This window comes from Coenobita brevimanus, chromosome 48 (assembly GCF_032717465.1).
Source record: "Coenobita brevimanus isolate Jiangsu-jjx chromosome 48, ASM3271746v2, whole genome shotgun sequence".
Taxonomy (NCBI): Eukaryota; Metazoa; Arthropoda; class Malacostraca; order Decapoda; family Coenobitidae; genus Coenobita; species Coenobita brevimanus.
Genome location: NC_137001.1, coordinates 13,279,029 through 13,297,167, shown reverse-complemented (window position 1 = coordinate 13,297,167; position 18,139 = coordinate 13,279,029). Strand labels below are relative to the sequence as shown.

General features: G+C 41.7%; 1 protein-coding gene across 1 annotated transcript in view; it reads left to right on the top strand.

The window, feature by feature from the left end:
• LOC145399292 (sodium-coupled monocarboxylate transporter 1-like) overlaps positions 1-15,906 on the top strand; it is a 38,748-nt gene extending 22,842 nt beyond the window's left edge. The window contains exons 10-12 of the mRNA XM_080271962.1: positions 7,682-7,863; positions 15,169-15,242; positions 15,760-15,906. Coding sequence (XP_080128088.1) covers positions 7,682-7,863; positions 15,169-15,242; positions 15,760-15,906 — 403 coding nt within the window. The remainder of the gene's footprint in view (positions 1-7,681; positions 7,864-15,168; positions 15,243-15,759) is intronic.
• The last annotated feature ends 2,233 nt before the right edge of the window (positions 15,907-18,139 follow it).

Below are 18,139 nucleotides of genomic sequence, written 5' to 3'. Positions count from 1 at the left end.
CAAGAAGTGGAAGGAGAATATAAGAGAGTATAGAACAGTGGGTGCAAGGATTGTATGGGTGAGGATGAAAGTAGATGGACAAGCTTAGGCGATTGTATGTGCGTATGCGCTGACAAAGGACCGAGTGGCAAGAGTGAAAGATGAGTTTTGGGCGAGTGTAGAAGCGTGTATGGACAAGTTTGAGAGGAGCGAGAGAGTGTTTTTGATTGGAGACATGAATGGAAAGTTGGGAATGTACAAGTGGATCGAGTGGTTGGTCAGTGGGGTGTGCCAGCTAAAGTAGATGGGAATGGTAGTGCTTTGGTGGACATCTGTGCTGGTAAGGGGTTGGCAATAGCCAACACCTTCTTTAGGCATATGATCCACATGTATACATGGAGAGTCATGAGGAGGATGGGACGGTGAACTTGTTGAATGAAAGGCAATGATAGATTACGTGTGTGTGGATGAGAGAATGAGAAGACAAGTGTTGGATGCAAGGGTGTGGAGAGGGTGGAGGAATGGAATTTCGGACCATCACTTAGTGATGGCCAAGGTAAGGCTGCAAAGAATATGGATGAAGAAACGAAGGGGAAGACAGGAGGAAACAGCTCCTGAGAAGAGTGGAGAAGTTGCAAGATAGTGAGAAAATGGCAGAGCATAAGAGCACAGAGGAAGAAAGATTGGGAAGGTATGAGTCAGAGCAGGTGGAAAAGGTGCATGATGTATGTAAGATATTCACGGAAGAGATAGACGCAGCATGTGAGATGGTTTATGGAGTTAGGAGGAGATGCAGGTGTGTGCAAGGGACAGCATGGTGGAATGATGAGGTGAAACGAGCTGTGGAACAAAAGAAGGCATATAGTGGCTGGCTAGCGGGTATAGATAGAGGAGAAGATTAGAGAGAAGAGAGAGGTATATGTGAGAAGGAGAAGGGAGGTGAAGAGATTGGTAAAGGAGAGTAAGAAGAAAGTGGATGAAAAGTTTGGGAGGAATCTGAGTGTTAAGTGGAGGGTAAGAAATTGTTTTGGAAGGAGGTAAAGAAAGTAAGACAGTGTGAAAGGGGAAATAATAGGGGAGTGAAAGTTGGTGGAGAAGAGAGAGAAATTGAAGAGATGGAAGGAGCACTTCGAGGATTTGTTAAATGTAAAAATTGAGAGCAATGCAAGTATAAGTGGTTGGGAAATGGCTGGGAGAAGAGATGAGAGGAGGGAGGAAGAGATCAGTAGGGCGGAAGTAGTGGATACAATGGAGAGGATCAAGATGGGAAATGCCTCAGGAATTGATGGAGTGTGTGGTGAAATGCTGAAGTATGGGGGTGAGATTCTTGTGGAGTGGATATGGAAGTTGTGTAGACCGGGTTGGGAAGAGGGAAGGGTTCCAGAGGACTGGAAATCAGGTATAATTGTTCCTTTATACAAAGGAAAAGCGGAGAGTGAAGTATGTGGTAACCATAGGGGTATTTGCCTTCTTAGTGTAACTGGAAAAATATATGGTAGAATACTCATTGATAGAGTTAGGCATATAACAGAGGAGCTAGTTGGAGAAGAACAAGGGGGATTTAGGAAGGGAAAAGGTTGTATAGATCAGATATTTGTTCTAAGATGTTAAGTGGAGAAGTATCTAGAGAAGGGAAAGAAAGTGTATGCTGCCTTCATGGACTTGGAGAAAGCTTATGACAGAATAGATAGACAAGGTATGTGGAAGGTATTAAGAATATATGGAGGTGAGGAAATTGTTGAGTGCTGTGAAGAGTATGTATGAAGGAGCTAGGGCTATGGTGCGAAAGGATGTTGAGCTGAGTTAGTTCTTTGATCTAAATGTGGGAGTGAAACAGGGATGTGTGATGTCTCCATGGCTGTTTAATATATACATGGACGGGGTTGCAAAGGAGGTGCAAGGTAGGGCAGTGGGTGTGTGGGGGTGGCTCTAATGAATGAGGGTGAGATTTGGAAGATTCCGGTGTTGCTGTTTGTTGATGATACAGTATTGATGAGTGAAGATGAATGGGAGTTGCAAGGTTTGGTGAACAAATTTGGGACAGTGTGTAGGCAAAGGAATTTGAAAGTTAATGTAAACAAGAAGTGAAAGAACGTTGTCGGGTGAATGTAGATGTGGTTGAGAAGATTAGGAGAAAAACACTGAGGTGGTTTGGACATGTGGAGAGAATGGAGAATGAAAGACTGAATAAGAGGGTGTATGTAGGTGAGGTGGAGGGGGGGAGAGGGAGGGGAAGACCGAGGATGAGGTGGAGGGATGGAGTTGAAAGGTATATGAGGGAGGGGGGAGTGAGTTGGGGGGAGTGCAGTCAAATGGTGGGTGACAGAGCGACTTGGAGGCGTTTTGTCTGCGGCCACCCTTTGTGGGATCAAGGTGTCGGGCTATAGATAGATAGATAGATATATTCAACATGAAGGGAGAATTACTCCTGAAATTATTTTTTGGTAAAAAGTAAAGCAAGAGAGGATGTTACCCTCTCATGCTTTACCTTTGAGTTTTCTTGAGCTTCATCATTTTCATTATCATCATCTCAACATTTTTTCCCAACCAAGGATGCAGTGAGACAGGGCCAGAGGGCAAAAAAGAAAAAATGGCAGGAGGAGAACTAATCAACAACATGCCTAGTTAAATGAACCACATTCTTATTTACTCACCATTCAAACTCGTGGAATCCTGACTCCACATCCCAAGCATAACGTACCACACTTATGCACTTCACCTTATTGATCAGCTAGAACCACTGATTACTGTCACATCACGTGGTAAAAACAGAGGTGCCAAACTACGTCACACTTTAGTACAAAATTCTTTCAAGCAGTTTGATCCCTTGACAGTTTCGTAGCCTTATCAACCTCCATGCCTCATTTTCTCACACATTCCTTCACCATATCTGTCCACCTTCTTGGTCTTCCATACCTCCTCCAACCTTCATGTTTAAACAGTTATACCCTTTTCGCTATACTACAGTATTTACATCCATCCTCTTCAAATTACCATACCATCTAAAGACACTCTACTGTCCATAGACTTCCTCACTCCACATCCTTCATGACTCACACTACATTTGTGGGAAATATTTTCCCCCAGAGCAGTTGCGCTCTCTATTTTTATCATAGTTATCCCTGGTTAAAGGCAGAAGAAAATTGAGACCATTGTTAATTGTTCAAGCGGTTTTAATAACCCAGAAATTACGTTCTCTTTAATAATTCTTGTTATTGATAAATTAAATGCTACTGCATTTAACCCCCGTGGACAACTATACATTGTAAATACATGTAATTATGTGGTATTTTCCACTGACCTAAACTGCGTCTGCGCGTTAGAATGACGTGGCGAGTAGGGAAAGATTCTCCTGTTTAGCAGATGTGGAATTAAGATATTTACACAGTTAAAGGGAATATTTGGTCTAACTTTAGTTTAAGTAAAACTAAGATTAATTCGTTAGATTCGCCCTGTACATATCATGATGTAATCTAACTGTATTTAGTACTGTAAATAATTAAAAGTTGGCAACCTACCATTCTATGAGGGAGGTAGAACTGCCGCACACCACACTCTGTTCCTAGTCACTCTCAAGCTAACACGGTTGTATATACGCACCATAAGGACGCTTGCTTGCTCAAGCAATTACACTAAGCAGCTTCATCGTCATCGGTTAACGATCGCTCCCTCTTCACTAGCTAAGTAACCTTAACGAATTGGCCAGTTCAAGGGGGGATTAGCTATGAGATAGAAGATAAATAGTTATTGTAGGTGAGTTAAGGTTAAGTTACGTTTCGCCTAACTCTATGAGACTTGTTTGATTTACTTAAGAACAACTTTATAGACGAGTAACGACCTACGAGTTGTTTATTAGTAAATACCAGAAATTTCTTACATAGCGGTGCCCCGGGAGGGATACCGACTTGTATACATTAAATATTTTTCACATTTTGGTGCCCAGAAACAGGGCCCCGATTTGTTTACCAGAACTATTAAACATTTTTCACAATATTTCTCATCCCATCCACATTTCACACTCATATCCCCCAAACTACATATCTACTGTACTTACTCTAAGTTTTTCATTTCACACCAATGTCACACTCAAATGTTACTGTGGGCACTGAAACTCCTGTAGGTAGTCCTCAAGCATAGCCAATATACTTGGACCTGTTTCACATCAGTATCTTCATAGCAACTGCCACTTTATTTTCCTGTGAGACTCTACTTTTCCCTTCCTTTGCACATTTACCACTCTCCACTATACCACCTCTGTACTGAATCTGTCACTAATTCACGTCTCTCATCATACACCATCACATCACACTGGGAGTCACCTTCTCCCTCAGCAACCATCACTTTGCTCTCATTTACATATGCTTTCAGATCACGATGCTCACAAATATTCACAACAGTCTGCACCAATCTTCAAATCTCTTGTTCGGCAGTTAACACAGCATCATCTGCCCACACCATGTTTGAGATAATCCACCCTTCACCACTCGTTACTGTCCTCATCCCTCTCTCAATAGCTTGACTTTTTTTTTTTTAATCTCTAATAAACCCATTCATACACAATATATGATATGTACACTGAAAAGCCATGAGTTTGTTACACATACTCGTACTTATCTCATTCTAACACTGATATTAAATCACACTCTTAAGACTGGCAGTGTTTTAGTGGACAATTGTGCCGGGAAGGGGTTGGTAACGTCTTCAGGTACAAAATGATCCATAGGTATTCATGGCGAGTGTTGAGAAGGGTAGGTGATGAACTGAATAAACGGAAGACAATGACTGAGTATGTGTGTGTGGATGAAAGGATGCGAAGGTGTGTAATGGATGCAAGAGTATATATAGGTTGGGGGAATGGACTTTCTGACCACCACTTGGTGGAGGTGAAAATCATGGTCCAAGTGAAATGGAGAAATAGTAGAAAGGAAGGACAGGAGGAAGTGGTATATGCAAGGAGAGTGGAAAGGTTACAAGAGGATGAGAAAAAGGCAGAATATAGGAGAGAAGTGGAGGAGCGAGATGGGAGACGTGGAAAGTGTGTGCAAGATATTCACGGAAGAAATTTGTGCAACATGTGAGGTGGTGTGTGGGGTGAAGAGAAGACGAAAAGGGATGCCAGGAACAGAATGGTGGAATGGAGAGGTGAGACAGGATGTGGCACAAAAGAAGAAAGGTTATAGTGAGTGGGTGAGAAACAGGGCATGGGAGAAGTTGAGAGACGGAAGAGAGACTATATGTGGAGAGGAAGAGAGGGGTGAAAAGATTAATAAGAGAGAGAGCAAGAAGAGAGTGGATGAGGAATATGGAAGGAATTTGAAAGTAAAGTGGAGGGAATGTAAGAAAATATTCTGGAAAGAGGTAAAGAGAATTAGACAGGGTGGCAGTGAACTTAGTTGGGGAGTGAAAGATAAAAATGGTAGATTACTAGTGCACAAGGGAGAAAATATGAGCGGATGGAGAGAACACTTTAAGGAATTGTTGAGCATAGACAATGAAATTAATGCGAGTATAAGTGGCTGGGGCTGGGAGAAGGAGGGATGTGAGAGGAAAGGAAGAAATCAGTAGAATGGAAGTAGTGGAAGCAATGAAGAAAGTCAAAATGGGGAAAGCCCCAGGAATTGATGGACTGTGTGGTGAAATGCTGAAGCATGTGGGAGAGATAGAAGTAGAATGGATGTGGAAGATGTGCAGATTGGCCTGGGAGGAGAGTAGAGCTTCGGAGGATTGGAAGTCAGGTATAATTATTCCCTTGCACAAAGGAAAAAGGGAAAAAGAAGTGTGTGGTAATCATAGGGGCATCTGTCTTCTTAGTATAATAGGAAAAGTATATGGTAGGATATTCATTGACAGAGTTAGGGAAATAACAGAGGAATTAGTTGGAGAAGAACAGGGAGGTTTTAAGAGGAGGAGAGGTCGAGTAGATCAGATATTAATTCTTAAATATTTAGTGGAAAAGTTTCTAGAGAAGGATGGAAGTTGTATGCGGTCTTCATGGATTTGGAGAAAGCATATGACAGGGTGGATAGACAAGAATTATGGAAAGTATTTAGAATCTATGGAGTAGATGGGAAGTTGTTGATTGCTGTGAAGCGTATGTATGAGGGTGCTAAGGTTGCAGTGCATGTGGATAGTGAACTGAGTGAATTTTTCTACTTGAAAGTGTGATTGAAGCAGGGATGTGTCGTCTCCATGGTTGTTCAATCTGTATATGGATGGGGTTATAAAAGAGATACAAGGGAGAGCAGAGGATATTGGAGTGGCCCTAGTGAGAGTGCGCAGTGTTTGGAAACTACTTGTACTGTTGTTTGCAGATGATACTGTGTTGTTGAGTGAAGACGAAGGAGAGCTCCAAGGCTTGGTGGATGAGTTTGGGAGAGTGTGTAAGAAACGGAATCTAAAGGTGAATGTAGGGAAGAGTAAAGTTATGGTCTTTGAGAGAAGTGAAGTCAGTGAATGCACAGTGAGGCTGGATGAGAAGGAAATGGAAGATGTGATACCATTTACGTACTTGGGTAGTGTGATGAGTAAGGATGGAAGTTTGGAGGGTGAAGTGCTTGAAAGGGTACAACAAGGAAGAAAGGTTGCTGGTTCCTTGAAAGCAGTGATAAGAAACAGGGATGTGCCCATGGAAGTGAAAAAGTTACTACGTGACACTACTGTGATACCAACTCTAACATGTGGAAGTGAAGCTTGGACCTTGGTGGAGGGACAGAAGTGAAGAGTGAGAGCAGTGGAAATGAATTATTTGAGAGAAGCATGTGGAGTCATGTGGAGAGACAGATTGACAAATGAGGATGTGAAGGAGCGTTGTGATGTGGATGTGGATGTGATAGGAAGTGTTAGGAGAAACACACTGAGGTATTTGGCCATGTGGAGAGGATGGAGTGAGAGACTGACGAGGAAAGTGTATGTGGGCGAGATGGAGGGGGGGAGAGGGAGAGGGGAGCCAATGATGAGATGGAGGGCTGGAGTGGAGAAGTGTATGAGAGAGGGGGGTGTGAGCTGGGAGCGGGGCAGTGAAATGACGGGGGACAGGGCGACATGGAGGCGATTTGTTTGTGGCCACCCCTTATGGGATTAAGGCGTCTGGCAATAGATAGATAGATAGACTTAAGACACCCTTACACAAGCCTGACTACCATTATAAAAATTCCTAACAGCATCAATAGTCTTCTGTCCATACTATACATACACAAAACCTTCCATATACCCCTCTGGTTACCTTGGCATATGCTTTTTCCAAATCCTCAGGGAAAATGGACTAAATAGGGAGGCTGCCAGATATCGAGCAGCGTGGAGGGCTGCCATTATGTGACCAAGGCCGATGCTGGCAAGCATGATGGAGCCTATATAATCGAAATCTATGATAAAGATCTACCATTTCTTATCACAAGCAGTTCCCATTGTTCCATTACAGGGATTTGATCCATAAATCTCCAACCACTAGTAAAACCACCCTGTTCATCAATCAGCGAGTGTGTTGATATAATGCCTCACTTATTCCATGATAATTCTTCCATATCAACTTTCCAGCAACAATGAACAGACATATCACAATAATTTTTGCACTCAGTTCAACTACTTCATTTTTTCTTTACATGGACATGACTACAGTGTTTGTTCTTATTCACTGGTAATGATTCAGAGAGTTTATTTCTTTACATATGCAAATGTTTGAGGGTGTGTGGTATGGTGCCAGCAGGAGTGAGGGCAGGACCGTCTATGATGTCTCGTACTGCTACTTCAGTATCACTGGCATCATCATGACCCTCATCATCAGCAACCTCATATCCCTCTGTACTGGTGAGCTGTCTTGCCGTTGTAATGTCCACTCAGCACTGGTTGGCCCGGGTGGGGGTGAGCCCACACCAACAGTCAGCACTGGTAATATTGTGATGGCACACCAACAGTTAGCTCTGGTAGCACTGACAAACTAGATGAAGGTACACTGACTAGCACCAGTAGTGGCAGATGGTGGTACTGTTTATCAGTGGTTGGGACTGGTAGACCAAGCTGTTCCTGGTAGTAGTACACCAACAGTCAGGGCTGGTAACATTGGTAGGAACAAGTGGTGATGCAGCAGCAGATTGGAATGACCGTGTTAGTATGGCTGAGTTCCAATGCACCAGCAGTAATTCCTGTTCTGTCAGCTACTGCTGTCATGAAGTACCGGTATGTTGTGAAAGGCGATTAGAATGGCAACACCATAATTCTAGGCTTAGGTAATGTAGTTCCAGAGAACATTTTAATGTTCTGAACACAACTGTGTCACTGCTTATTTATACAGACCCAACACCACTTTTTCAAAATACGTTTTTTGTTTAAATAACAGAACAGAGGAAGGAAAAAAAATGAATAAAAAAAATAACCCATACACCAGATTACTGGTGTCCTCTGTTCATAAAATATCTGTAACAGTTAGACTTGAACAGCTGTAGGCTTAAGTTTGGAGGGAAACAACTCTGGGGAAGCGAGTTTCAAAGAGATGCTGTTCGGAGAATGAAAGAATTCTGATAGGCAGAAGTTCTGCAATATGGCTGAGTGATATTCCAGTCATGAGCGCTACCAGATGCCCGTGTAGCACGAGGGAAGGCATGGAGAGGTGGCAACATGAACACAACTTCGTCTGAGCATTTGCCATAAAAACATCTGTAAAATAATGCAAGGGAAGCAACATTCCTTGTTACTTGTAGGGGAGGTAGTTTATTTGTAATGGCAGGCTTGTTAATAAATCTAACAGCTTTGTTCTGAATTTTTTCCAGTTCTTTAAATGCAACCTCACCACATCCATTCCAAAAGGGTGAGCAATATTCAAGCTGAGAGCGCACATAGCTCTTATAAATTATAGCTAACTGCTCGTCAGTGAAGAAGTTACGGACTCTGTACAATAATCCAAGTTTCTTTAAGGCTGTTTTAGCAAGTGATCTAGCATAAGAGGTCCACCTGAGGGCAATGTTATGTGAGACGCCGAGAATTTCAATACTTTTGGAGATGGGAATATTAGTAGCATTGAAGGTAATGTACGAATCTGGAATATCTGTCTATTAGTAAATTGTATATATTTAGTTTTACTACTGTAGCATTAAATGAGACAAGGTTGTTTTGTCCCCCTTCACTGATCGTAGATAGATCTTGATTTAAGGAAATGGCTGTACTGAGTTGAAAGGTAGAGATATTAGACTTTGTCAATGGGTGTCTGAGTGTGAACGAACTATGTAGGGTTGAGTCATCAGCATGTGAGTGGATGGGGTTGTGGATGACAGATAAGAGATCATTAATATGAACCAGGAACAGGTTTGGCGCCAGAACTGATCCCTGCTCCACGCCGGCGTTAATTGAGTGGAAATTGGAATATACATCATCTACTTTTACCCTTATTTTCCTGTCACTGAGATATGAGGAAATCAAAGGAACAAAAGACGTTAGTCCATAGCCAGGGAGTCTGGACAGCAGGGAACGGTGCCATACTCTGTTGAAATCTTTAGAAATATCAAGGACTACTGTATAAGTTTCTCCATGTAGGTCAGTTGATTGATGGATAATGTGAGTTAGGAGATTGAGTATGTCAATTGTGGATCTTTCGTGGCGAAAACCATATTGTCTATCACTAATTAAGTTTTTGGATTCAAGATGTTTAAGAATGTGCTTATTAAAGTTTCAATTACCTTACCAAGAGAAGATGTGACAGCTATTGGTCTGTAATCAGAGGGGTCAGAGGAACTTCCTTTCCTCGGAACTGGGTGGATATTCAACTTTAGAATCTGAAAATTAAAATATACCATAGTTTATCAGATGCAAACACTACCAAAGCAGAGGGAGAGTGGCCATGTGCAGTTTGCCACAAGAGTGTGGGAAGTAATTTCATCTTGTGCAGTATTTGTGGTAAGTGGGTGCATAATGCTGATTCCATGTCTGGAGTGAGTCTAGGAGAGCATATAGAGATAGTCAGGTGTGAAAGGATTGATCCTGCTGGTGAGTTTCTTGAGTGTATTAAAGTTTTGTTATTTAGGGGACAAGTTATTTACTGGAGGTGGGGCTAGAGCTAGCTTTGTGGTTAGAGTAAGGAGTGGTTGGAAGAAGTTCAAGGAGCTGTTGCCTCTCCTGACATTGAGAGGGTTCCCCTTCTGTGCTAAGGGATCTTTGTATGTGGCATGTGTTTGGAGTGTAATGCTGTATGGCATTGTGACCTGGACAGTATAGGATGAGGATATTCGTAGGCTCAAATGTACAGTAACGACATTGATAAGGTGGATGTGTATTGCGTCCTTGAATGTAAGGCCTGAGGGGGCTAAGTTTACGACTGTAGAGTTGCGAGGAACGATGGGACTGGAGCATATTGGTGCTGTGATGAGGGGCAGATTGACATGATTTGGGCATGTGAAGAGGATGGAAGATGACAACTGGATGTAGAAAACGAGAAGTGTGAACGTCGGGGGTAGAGATGCAAGATGCTGACCGAAACAGACCTGGGATGAAGTCATGCAGCGTGACCTCAGGGATAAGGGACTGAATAGGGAGGCTGCCAGAGATCGAGCCGCGTGAAGAGCCACCATTAGGTGACAAAGGCAGATGCATGCAAGCATGCTGAAGCCTTTATCAATGATACAACAAAAATATTTCACTCAAATACGATCAACTTTCAATTTTCAATGGTGCATCCACAAAAAGAGGGGCCATACCACGAAATCTCAGCATGGTCTCGAAGTATGCTCATATATTTTGTATATTCTATTAAAGCCCACAAATTTAATCAGTGGTGCCAAGAACAATGAATTAAAAATTAGGATATTCTATTATAACAACTCTTAGTCAGTTCTTGCATACTTCACAAGACTGATTTCAATACTTAAAAGTTGGTGAAGCCTTGGAAGCTTTAACCCATGATGTAACCAGCAGTAGAGGGAGACAGACTGAAAAGGGCAGATCTGGTGGATTCATTGGTTTAATTTTTCAAGGCTCCAACATGCTTGCATGCATTGGCTCGGTCACCTAATGGCGGCTCTCCTTGCTGCTCGATCTCTGGCAACTTCCCTATTTAGTCCTGTATCCCTGAAGTGACACCCAATGACCTCATCCCAGATCTTTTTCAGTCTACCCCTTGCTTCCCTACCCCCAACGTTGACACTTTTCATTTTCTGCACCCAATTATCATTCCCCATCCTCTCTATATACCTAAACAGTCTCATTCTACCCCTTCTCATCACAACACCGATACACACCGGTCCCATTCTATCTCTCAACTCTTCCGTCATAAATCTAGCTCCCCAAGGCCATGCACTCAGGGACGCACTGCACATCCACCTAATCACTATCATTTTTGTACCTTTGGGTCTGCGAATATCCTCTTCCTTTACTGCCCAAGCCTAACTACCATATAACATTACACTACTAACACATGCTGCATACAAAGATCCCTTAGCACCGAGGGACAGCCCTCTCAATGTCAGGAGAGGCAACAGCTCCCTGAACTTCTTCCAGCCACTCCTCATTCTAGCCATTACATGGCTATATTTACATATATCAATTGTTCACACAAGCTCACCCCAAATCAGACTTAGTTCCATACCATAATAATCGTTTTTGGTAACCTGTTGGATAATATGAACAGTCATAAGAAAAACTATCATTACCCTTAAGAGCTATGCACTATGACACAACAACAAAGTGCTGTGGAATGACAGCACAGGAAAGTTTGTACCGCAAACCCGTAGACACATATATTAAAATGTGTCTAGAGATAATAAAAGCTAATTTGATCGTTTGGCCTTCATGCATAAAAACAATACGTTATATTATCCAGCACCGAATTCATTAAATAAAAGTATAACAGAACGGTGTAAAGTCTGCAACACACATGCAGATGGGCAATGAGTACCTGCATCCATGCCAGACGTATGATAGTACTTCAGCCGATACATGCCAAGTTAGTAAATTTCAACGTAATATTAATATATATTGCTTTTCACATATAATGAATGTTGAGTAGAAGAAAAATAATAATACGAGCTCAGTCTCATTGCTTTAATATTTTGTATACCCACCCCCTGCTTCCAAAACAGCCTCTAGACGTCTGAAGAATCCTTCTGAAGCATCTAACCAGCCATCTAAAGCAAACAAATGAACTCGTGCACCCCTGCTAGACTATCATAAAAAAAAGAAAAAGTCGATGCCTATAGATTTAATAACCTTAAAAATAATTTATTTCTTGTGTTCCATAGATAATACGTGTTGATTAGTAGGAAAATAGTAAACGCTCTGAGTTTCGTTTTTAATCCCCGGCGGGGCACTCAGGGTAACGCAAACACGTCCTATATATTTCCTCGCCGTATGGCTGATTCTTGCTTATTATTCCAACTCATGGAATGGGATTGTGATATGGCAACAACAGATAGGGGATGAGCGAACAGCAAGGACCCGCCCACATAACCCACCTAACGTTCTTTTCGCATCGAGCATCCCTAGGGGTAACGATAGTTTTTCTTATGACTGTACAAATATTAAGTTGAAACTACACCAATGTTGGCAAGATTCTGCTTACATTATTGTGAAGTATATTTGTAGATAATTATTGAGTTGTTACTTTCATAGTTTCAGGAATAGAGTGCCAGTAAAAGCTTAACTGGACTCTAAATTGTTGAACTGATGCCTCCAGGTCCTCTGAGCCCAAAGGCTGTGGATAAGCGGTTGTCGTTTCTCAGCTGCGGGAGACTCCATCAATGGCTGTGGAGGACCTGCTGTGGTTCACATAAGGTGGAGTATGTCTCTGAGGCGAACCATGTGACCACCATGACCATGTTGCCCCAAACCAAGAGTCATCACAATGACAGCCATCCCTAGCCTATGCTGCCTTACCACCACCACACACAAATCAATTCAGTGCTCTCCAACATGAACAGTAAAGAAACAACCATCTTCCCAGCTCTTTCAGAAGAATATGTACAACTGGTTAAATACAGTGTAAAACCCTATCTCTACCAGTGCATGTTTCAGATGTTTTGATTTTTCCGCAATGAGTTCATCACACATTGAGAAAATACCACATAAATGAACAGCCTCATGTAATGATCTGTTTTAAAGGCAGGGACATTGCTGTGTTGCCGTTTATATGTAAAAGTGAAGCCCTCAAATATTATAGTGATGATGCTTGATATATAATTTCCTTTAGAATAATTACGGAGTGCACTACCATTACTTTTATATTTATAAGTTCAGTATAGCATGTAATGTATGTTGTGCTGGTTACGATTATTTTTTCCCATAGCCTACTTTAGACAAATCAGTAAATAATTTTACATAATGGCATCTTAATAGCAGGAACAGGAAAAACTGTGCAATCATACAGATGTTCACTAAATGATAGTCCGTCAGGATTCATCCGAAGGAAGGTACAACAAGCGACCCGAAAGTTGGAGTAATGAGTAAACACTGAACTGATACTAAGTATAATTACAGCATTTGCCATGTGAATTAACTTAGTATACTATAAATAAACAATGGTATAGTGGCACAGTATTTGAAAGTTTTAATAATAACCTAGGACGTGTACAGGGACGGCTCAAATGCGATACAATCTTTTCCTCATTGCCTAGTTAGTTCCAAAGTTTGTGGGGCAGGGTCTTGAAATATTAAAAAAAAAAAAAAAAAAAAAAAATGGTCTATGAGAGAGAGAGAGAGAGAGAGAGAGAGAGAGAGAGAGAGAGAGAGAGAGAGAGATGGGTAGTTCTATTGTTACAGGCCCTAATGAATGTTTTATTGTTGGGAATAGCTGGGCAATACGTGTCAGTGTGCACATTAGAGCTTGTAGCACCATAGACCTTATAACACCATCAGCTTGTAGCACCATAGACATCATAGCACCATCAGCTTGTAGCACCATAGACCTCATAGCACCAAACAGCTTGTAGCATCACAGACATAGCACCAACAGCTTGTAGCACCATAGAGCTCATAGTACCATAGAGCTTGTAGCATCACATAAGTTAAATCCACGAAAGATGAATGTGCACAAGTTGGGGAATGACTGTACTGCTTCACTCTCTTTGTTTATGTCCATACCATCCCCATACTGTATATTTCTTTTTAGCCATTCACGTTACTTCACACCTCCCTCCCGTCACCCTCTCCTCCATTCTAAAATGCTCATGAATTTTCTTCATTATTTACACCATCCATTCTACTGTTGCCTGCAGCTGTTCTGAGAATTGTACCGTAGAAATTTCTTTGTCACCCAGTGCCATGTTTCACTCCTGTGTAAACGTTAGCAGTAAAACACTTGTAGCATTTTCTTTTGAATACATTATATGAATCTGAGAGGTCACTTTCTAATGAAATACACTCGTACATATATACAATAACAGTTGACATCATAATTTGGAATTTCCGATATCTTCATATGGATACATTCAATAGCTTCCATCCTCGTGTAGCATTCAAATATAAAGATATCTTAATATTGGTACTTTTTACTTCCTCATCAAATGAAGGACAGGCGGCCCTGGAAAAACGTGATAAAAGATTTATACATGGACTTCTGCTACAGTATGTAACTTACTTATTATATGTCAATATTGTTTGCAGTGAGGTAGGTGTGCTTGGAAAAAAACACAAAACATGGAAAAAAAACACTGTTAAACATGGTAAAAACATATTAAAGCATGGTAAAAAACACTATTAATTCTGAAAGAATATCTGTTCAGGTACACACAACGTATGACTTGTTATACAGTGGTCTAAGGTCACATATCAGCTTGAATATATTATACATACAGTAGACCCTCTCTACAGTACACTGGATCAACTGGGGACAAACCTAATCTGATAAAGCTGATAATCCAGTAAGACTGATGGTCCCCTCCTGAAGTGAGATTTCAGGCACACAATGGAAAATAATTGAGTGAAATAGCATATTTCAGTACTAAAAAGGAAAACTATACCCATTCTACACTTATGTGGCCCATACTTTCACACCCTTGTCATAACACTTCATGACTAGCCTATGCGGATTGAAAATACCACTGCCAGCATTAGTAACTGAATTCTGGGTCACTCCGGACAGGGGAGACATTCTGGCAAGCCTGCATCATGCGCCTCATGTAATGTTCAGCACGCGTTAACGCAAAAAAAAAAAAAAAAATGTCTGGTGGGCGCAGAGTTGTCCGGCAGGTCCACATGGTTTTTCCCATTTACCAGATGGTATCCGGTTGTATGATGACTTGTCCAGGGACCTCAAAGTGCTCATTAAATCCAATATGCAGTTTAGTGGGGTACAGTAAAGCAAGGGTCTACTATACAACTACAGACTGAAAGAATGAGTGTTTTTAACTAGGGTGTTAAACAAGGAAAAAAAATCCTACCATATAATTAAACAGCATTTCTTGCAGCTCCTGACACAGTGTCACATCACATTCAAAACACCAATGCTCCCTGACTTCAGTGAAAGGTAACATGCCTGGGTGTATTCTTTTGAAACAATTTACCATACTAATCACCCTAAGACTTCTTTACTCTTGAAGGAACCAGTAAGTGATGGGTAAGGGTACCTTTGTGTCTAAATAGTTTACCATATATATCACACTTGAACTTCACCTCTGAATGAGTCAGTGAGTGCTGGGTGAGGTTGTCTTTGGTACCAAACAGCTTACCACAGTCATTACACTTGAACTTCTCCTTTGAATGAATAAGTAGGTGCTTAGTGAGGTTACTTTTCAAATTAAATTGTTTACCGTGATAATGGCACTTGAACTCCTTGACTCCTGAATGTATATCCAAATGCCTCGTCAGATGAGATTTCTGGCTAAACAGTTTACCGCACACATTACACATGAACTCCTTCACTACGCAATGAACTACCTCATGTCGGGTAAGTTGGCTTTTACACGTGAACAGTTTGCCACGCTCCAGACATTTGAACAGCTCGACTTCACCTGAAAGGGTGAGTGTGTCTCGGATAGTTTCATTCACCCCAGTTCTATCTTCACATCTGGTTCTACAACTATCTCTTCACTAAACTCCTTCTCACACTTCACATGTGGTTCCACAATTATTTCCTCACACTCTGATTTCATATGTAGTGCTTCCTTAATCACCTCCATTACATCATTCTTCTGAGTTCTCTTAATACCTGCCAAACTCTGCTGGTTCTCCACTCTACTTCACCTAACTGCCCATCTTACAATTTACATGTAAGTTGATAAATAGCCAACATCAATGTCATGTCAGAAAATACCTATTAACCCTAAACACTAGATATCAACACAGATCACTAATACTGGATCATAACTGTCAATATAAAAATCATGATTACTAAACCATAACATATGGATAAAAATGACCACTACATTCTTCAGTCTTCCCCATGTTTGATTTCTATACACATTTGCAGCATTATAGTATACCATAATCTATCAACATAATAATTATTTTATCCACATTGCACCCTTGCAGTACATTAATGGTTCAGAGTTCTTATATGAAATGCATAAGGTGCTTCTAATTGCATGTGCTCAAAAAATTATATCAGGTATTCTTCCAGGCAACACCACAAAGTGTGAACCCACACACGACCACACTTACCATTTATAACTCAAACAGCTGCCTGAAGATCACACTGCTGATGCATCTATTTCAGTGATGTGACTTCAGCTGTGGACCTGGAACATCAGCGGCCATCAGACCAGCATATTGTATCAACGAACCTGATAGCACTGTACATCACTTTATGCACACACAGCCAGGAGGCACAGCATGAAGATATGAATCATGCAACAACCCTTACCTTATAGCTGGGCTCAGCACGGTCCATGCCAGCTACTCTGCTGCATTGCCTGATGAATGACTTGTACTGTACATCAGGCATCCATGATCCAACTGCTCTCTCAACATTCACCTGAAGCATAACACAGCTAATGTACAAACAGTAAGAGAGAAGAAATATCTGGATTACTTTACCTGAGAAACAGATGACCAAAAGTTACAGAAATCTGTAACAGCAACACCACACTCTGCCTTCCAGTTGTCCAAGTGTAGAGTTTGTGGATAACAGAACAGAAATAGTGTCCAAAGATGTTTTAATGTGATTTCTTGGGGATACTTTTGTCTTGTTCTTTTTAAAGGAATACCGTATACAGTTGTTCCAGAAACTAACCCATTTCTTTTGCACATACAGTGACCCCCCTCTGTATAGAGGTTCGAAAACCTAACCTTCTGCTCTGCATGTTCAGAAAGGCATAAATATCCTTCTAAAGTTTGGCTAATACATAGCAGAGAAATCAAAAAATTTGAAACATACTGTACATGAGATGGGATTCTCATTGTATTGTGCCAGTTGATGAAACAAGAATGTGTCATGTCTCCATGGTTCTTCAATCGGTATCTGGATGGAGTTATAAAATAGATACAAAGTAGAGTAGTGGATGTTAACTGAGGACGAAGGGGAAGTGCAAGGCTTGGTAAATGAGTTTAACCCACCCCATGCCAGTGCTGTTTTAAAACGGTCTGATGTAATTGTGCGCTCAGTGCCAGTGCCGTTTTAAAACGGTCTCGATTTCAAAAATTCATTGTGACTGCAATTTTCAAGCTAGGAGTGCAAAATTGGTGTGCTTGTAGGGCAACCCTTCCTCTATCTGCTTTCAGGCAGCCTGACCCATACACCCACGCGCTCCCGCCTCACACTTGCTCTGCCCTCACTCTGCTTGTGTCAGTCATACAGTGCAGTGATGTCTCGCCGCAGTCTCTCTGACGAGGAGATTCAGGACCTCCTGAGGGTTCCCTACACTGGGGAAAGTGATCTGGAGGATGACAACACACAGGATAAGGACTACATCCAGCCTGAGGAGGAAAGTAGTAGCAATGATGAAATTCCCTCACCTAGAATATCCAGGTATGTGGGCTACACTAGGGCAACACGTGGTAGGAGGCCACCTGCACGTCGTCTCCTTTCACATCATGACGATGAGGAGGCAGAGGAGGAGGAAGGTAGTCCTGCAGTTGAGGGGTGGTTGGGGAGGCAAAGAATTTCACCACATGGGGAGGAAAGTGTGAGGAGGAAGCGTGGAAGATTTGGGAAAGTTCCATTGTTGGGGGAGAGTGACTCATCTCGCCCACGCTCTCCCTTGCCTCCCCATGACCCAGCTCAGCCCAGCACCTCAGCACAAAGTCTTCC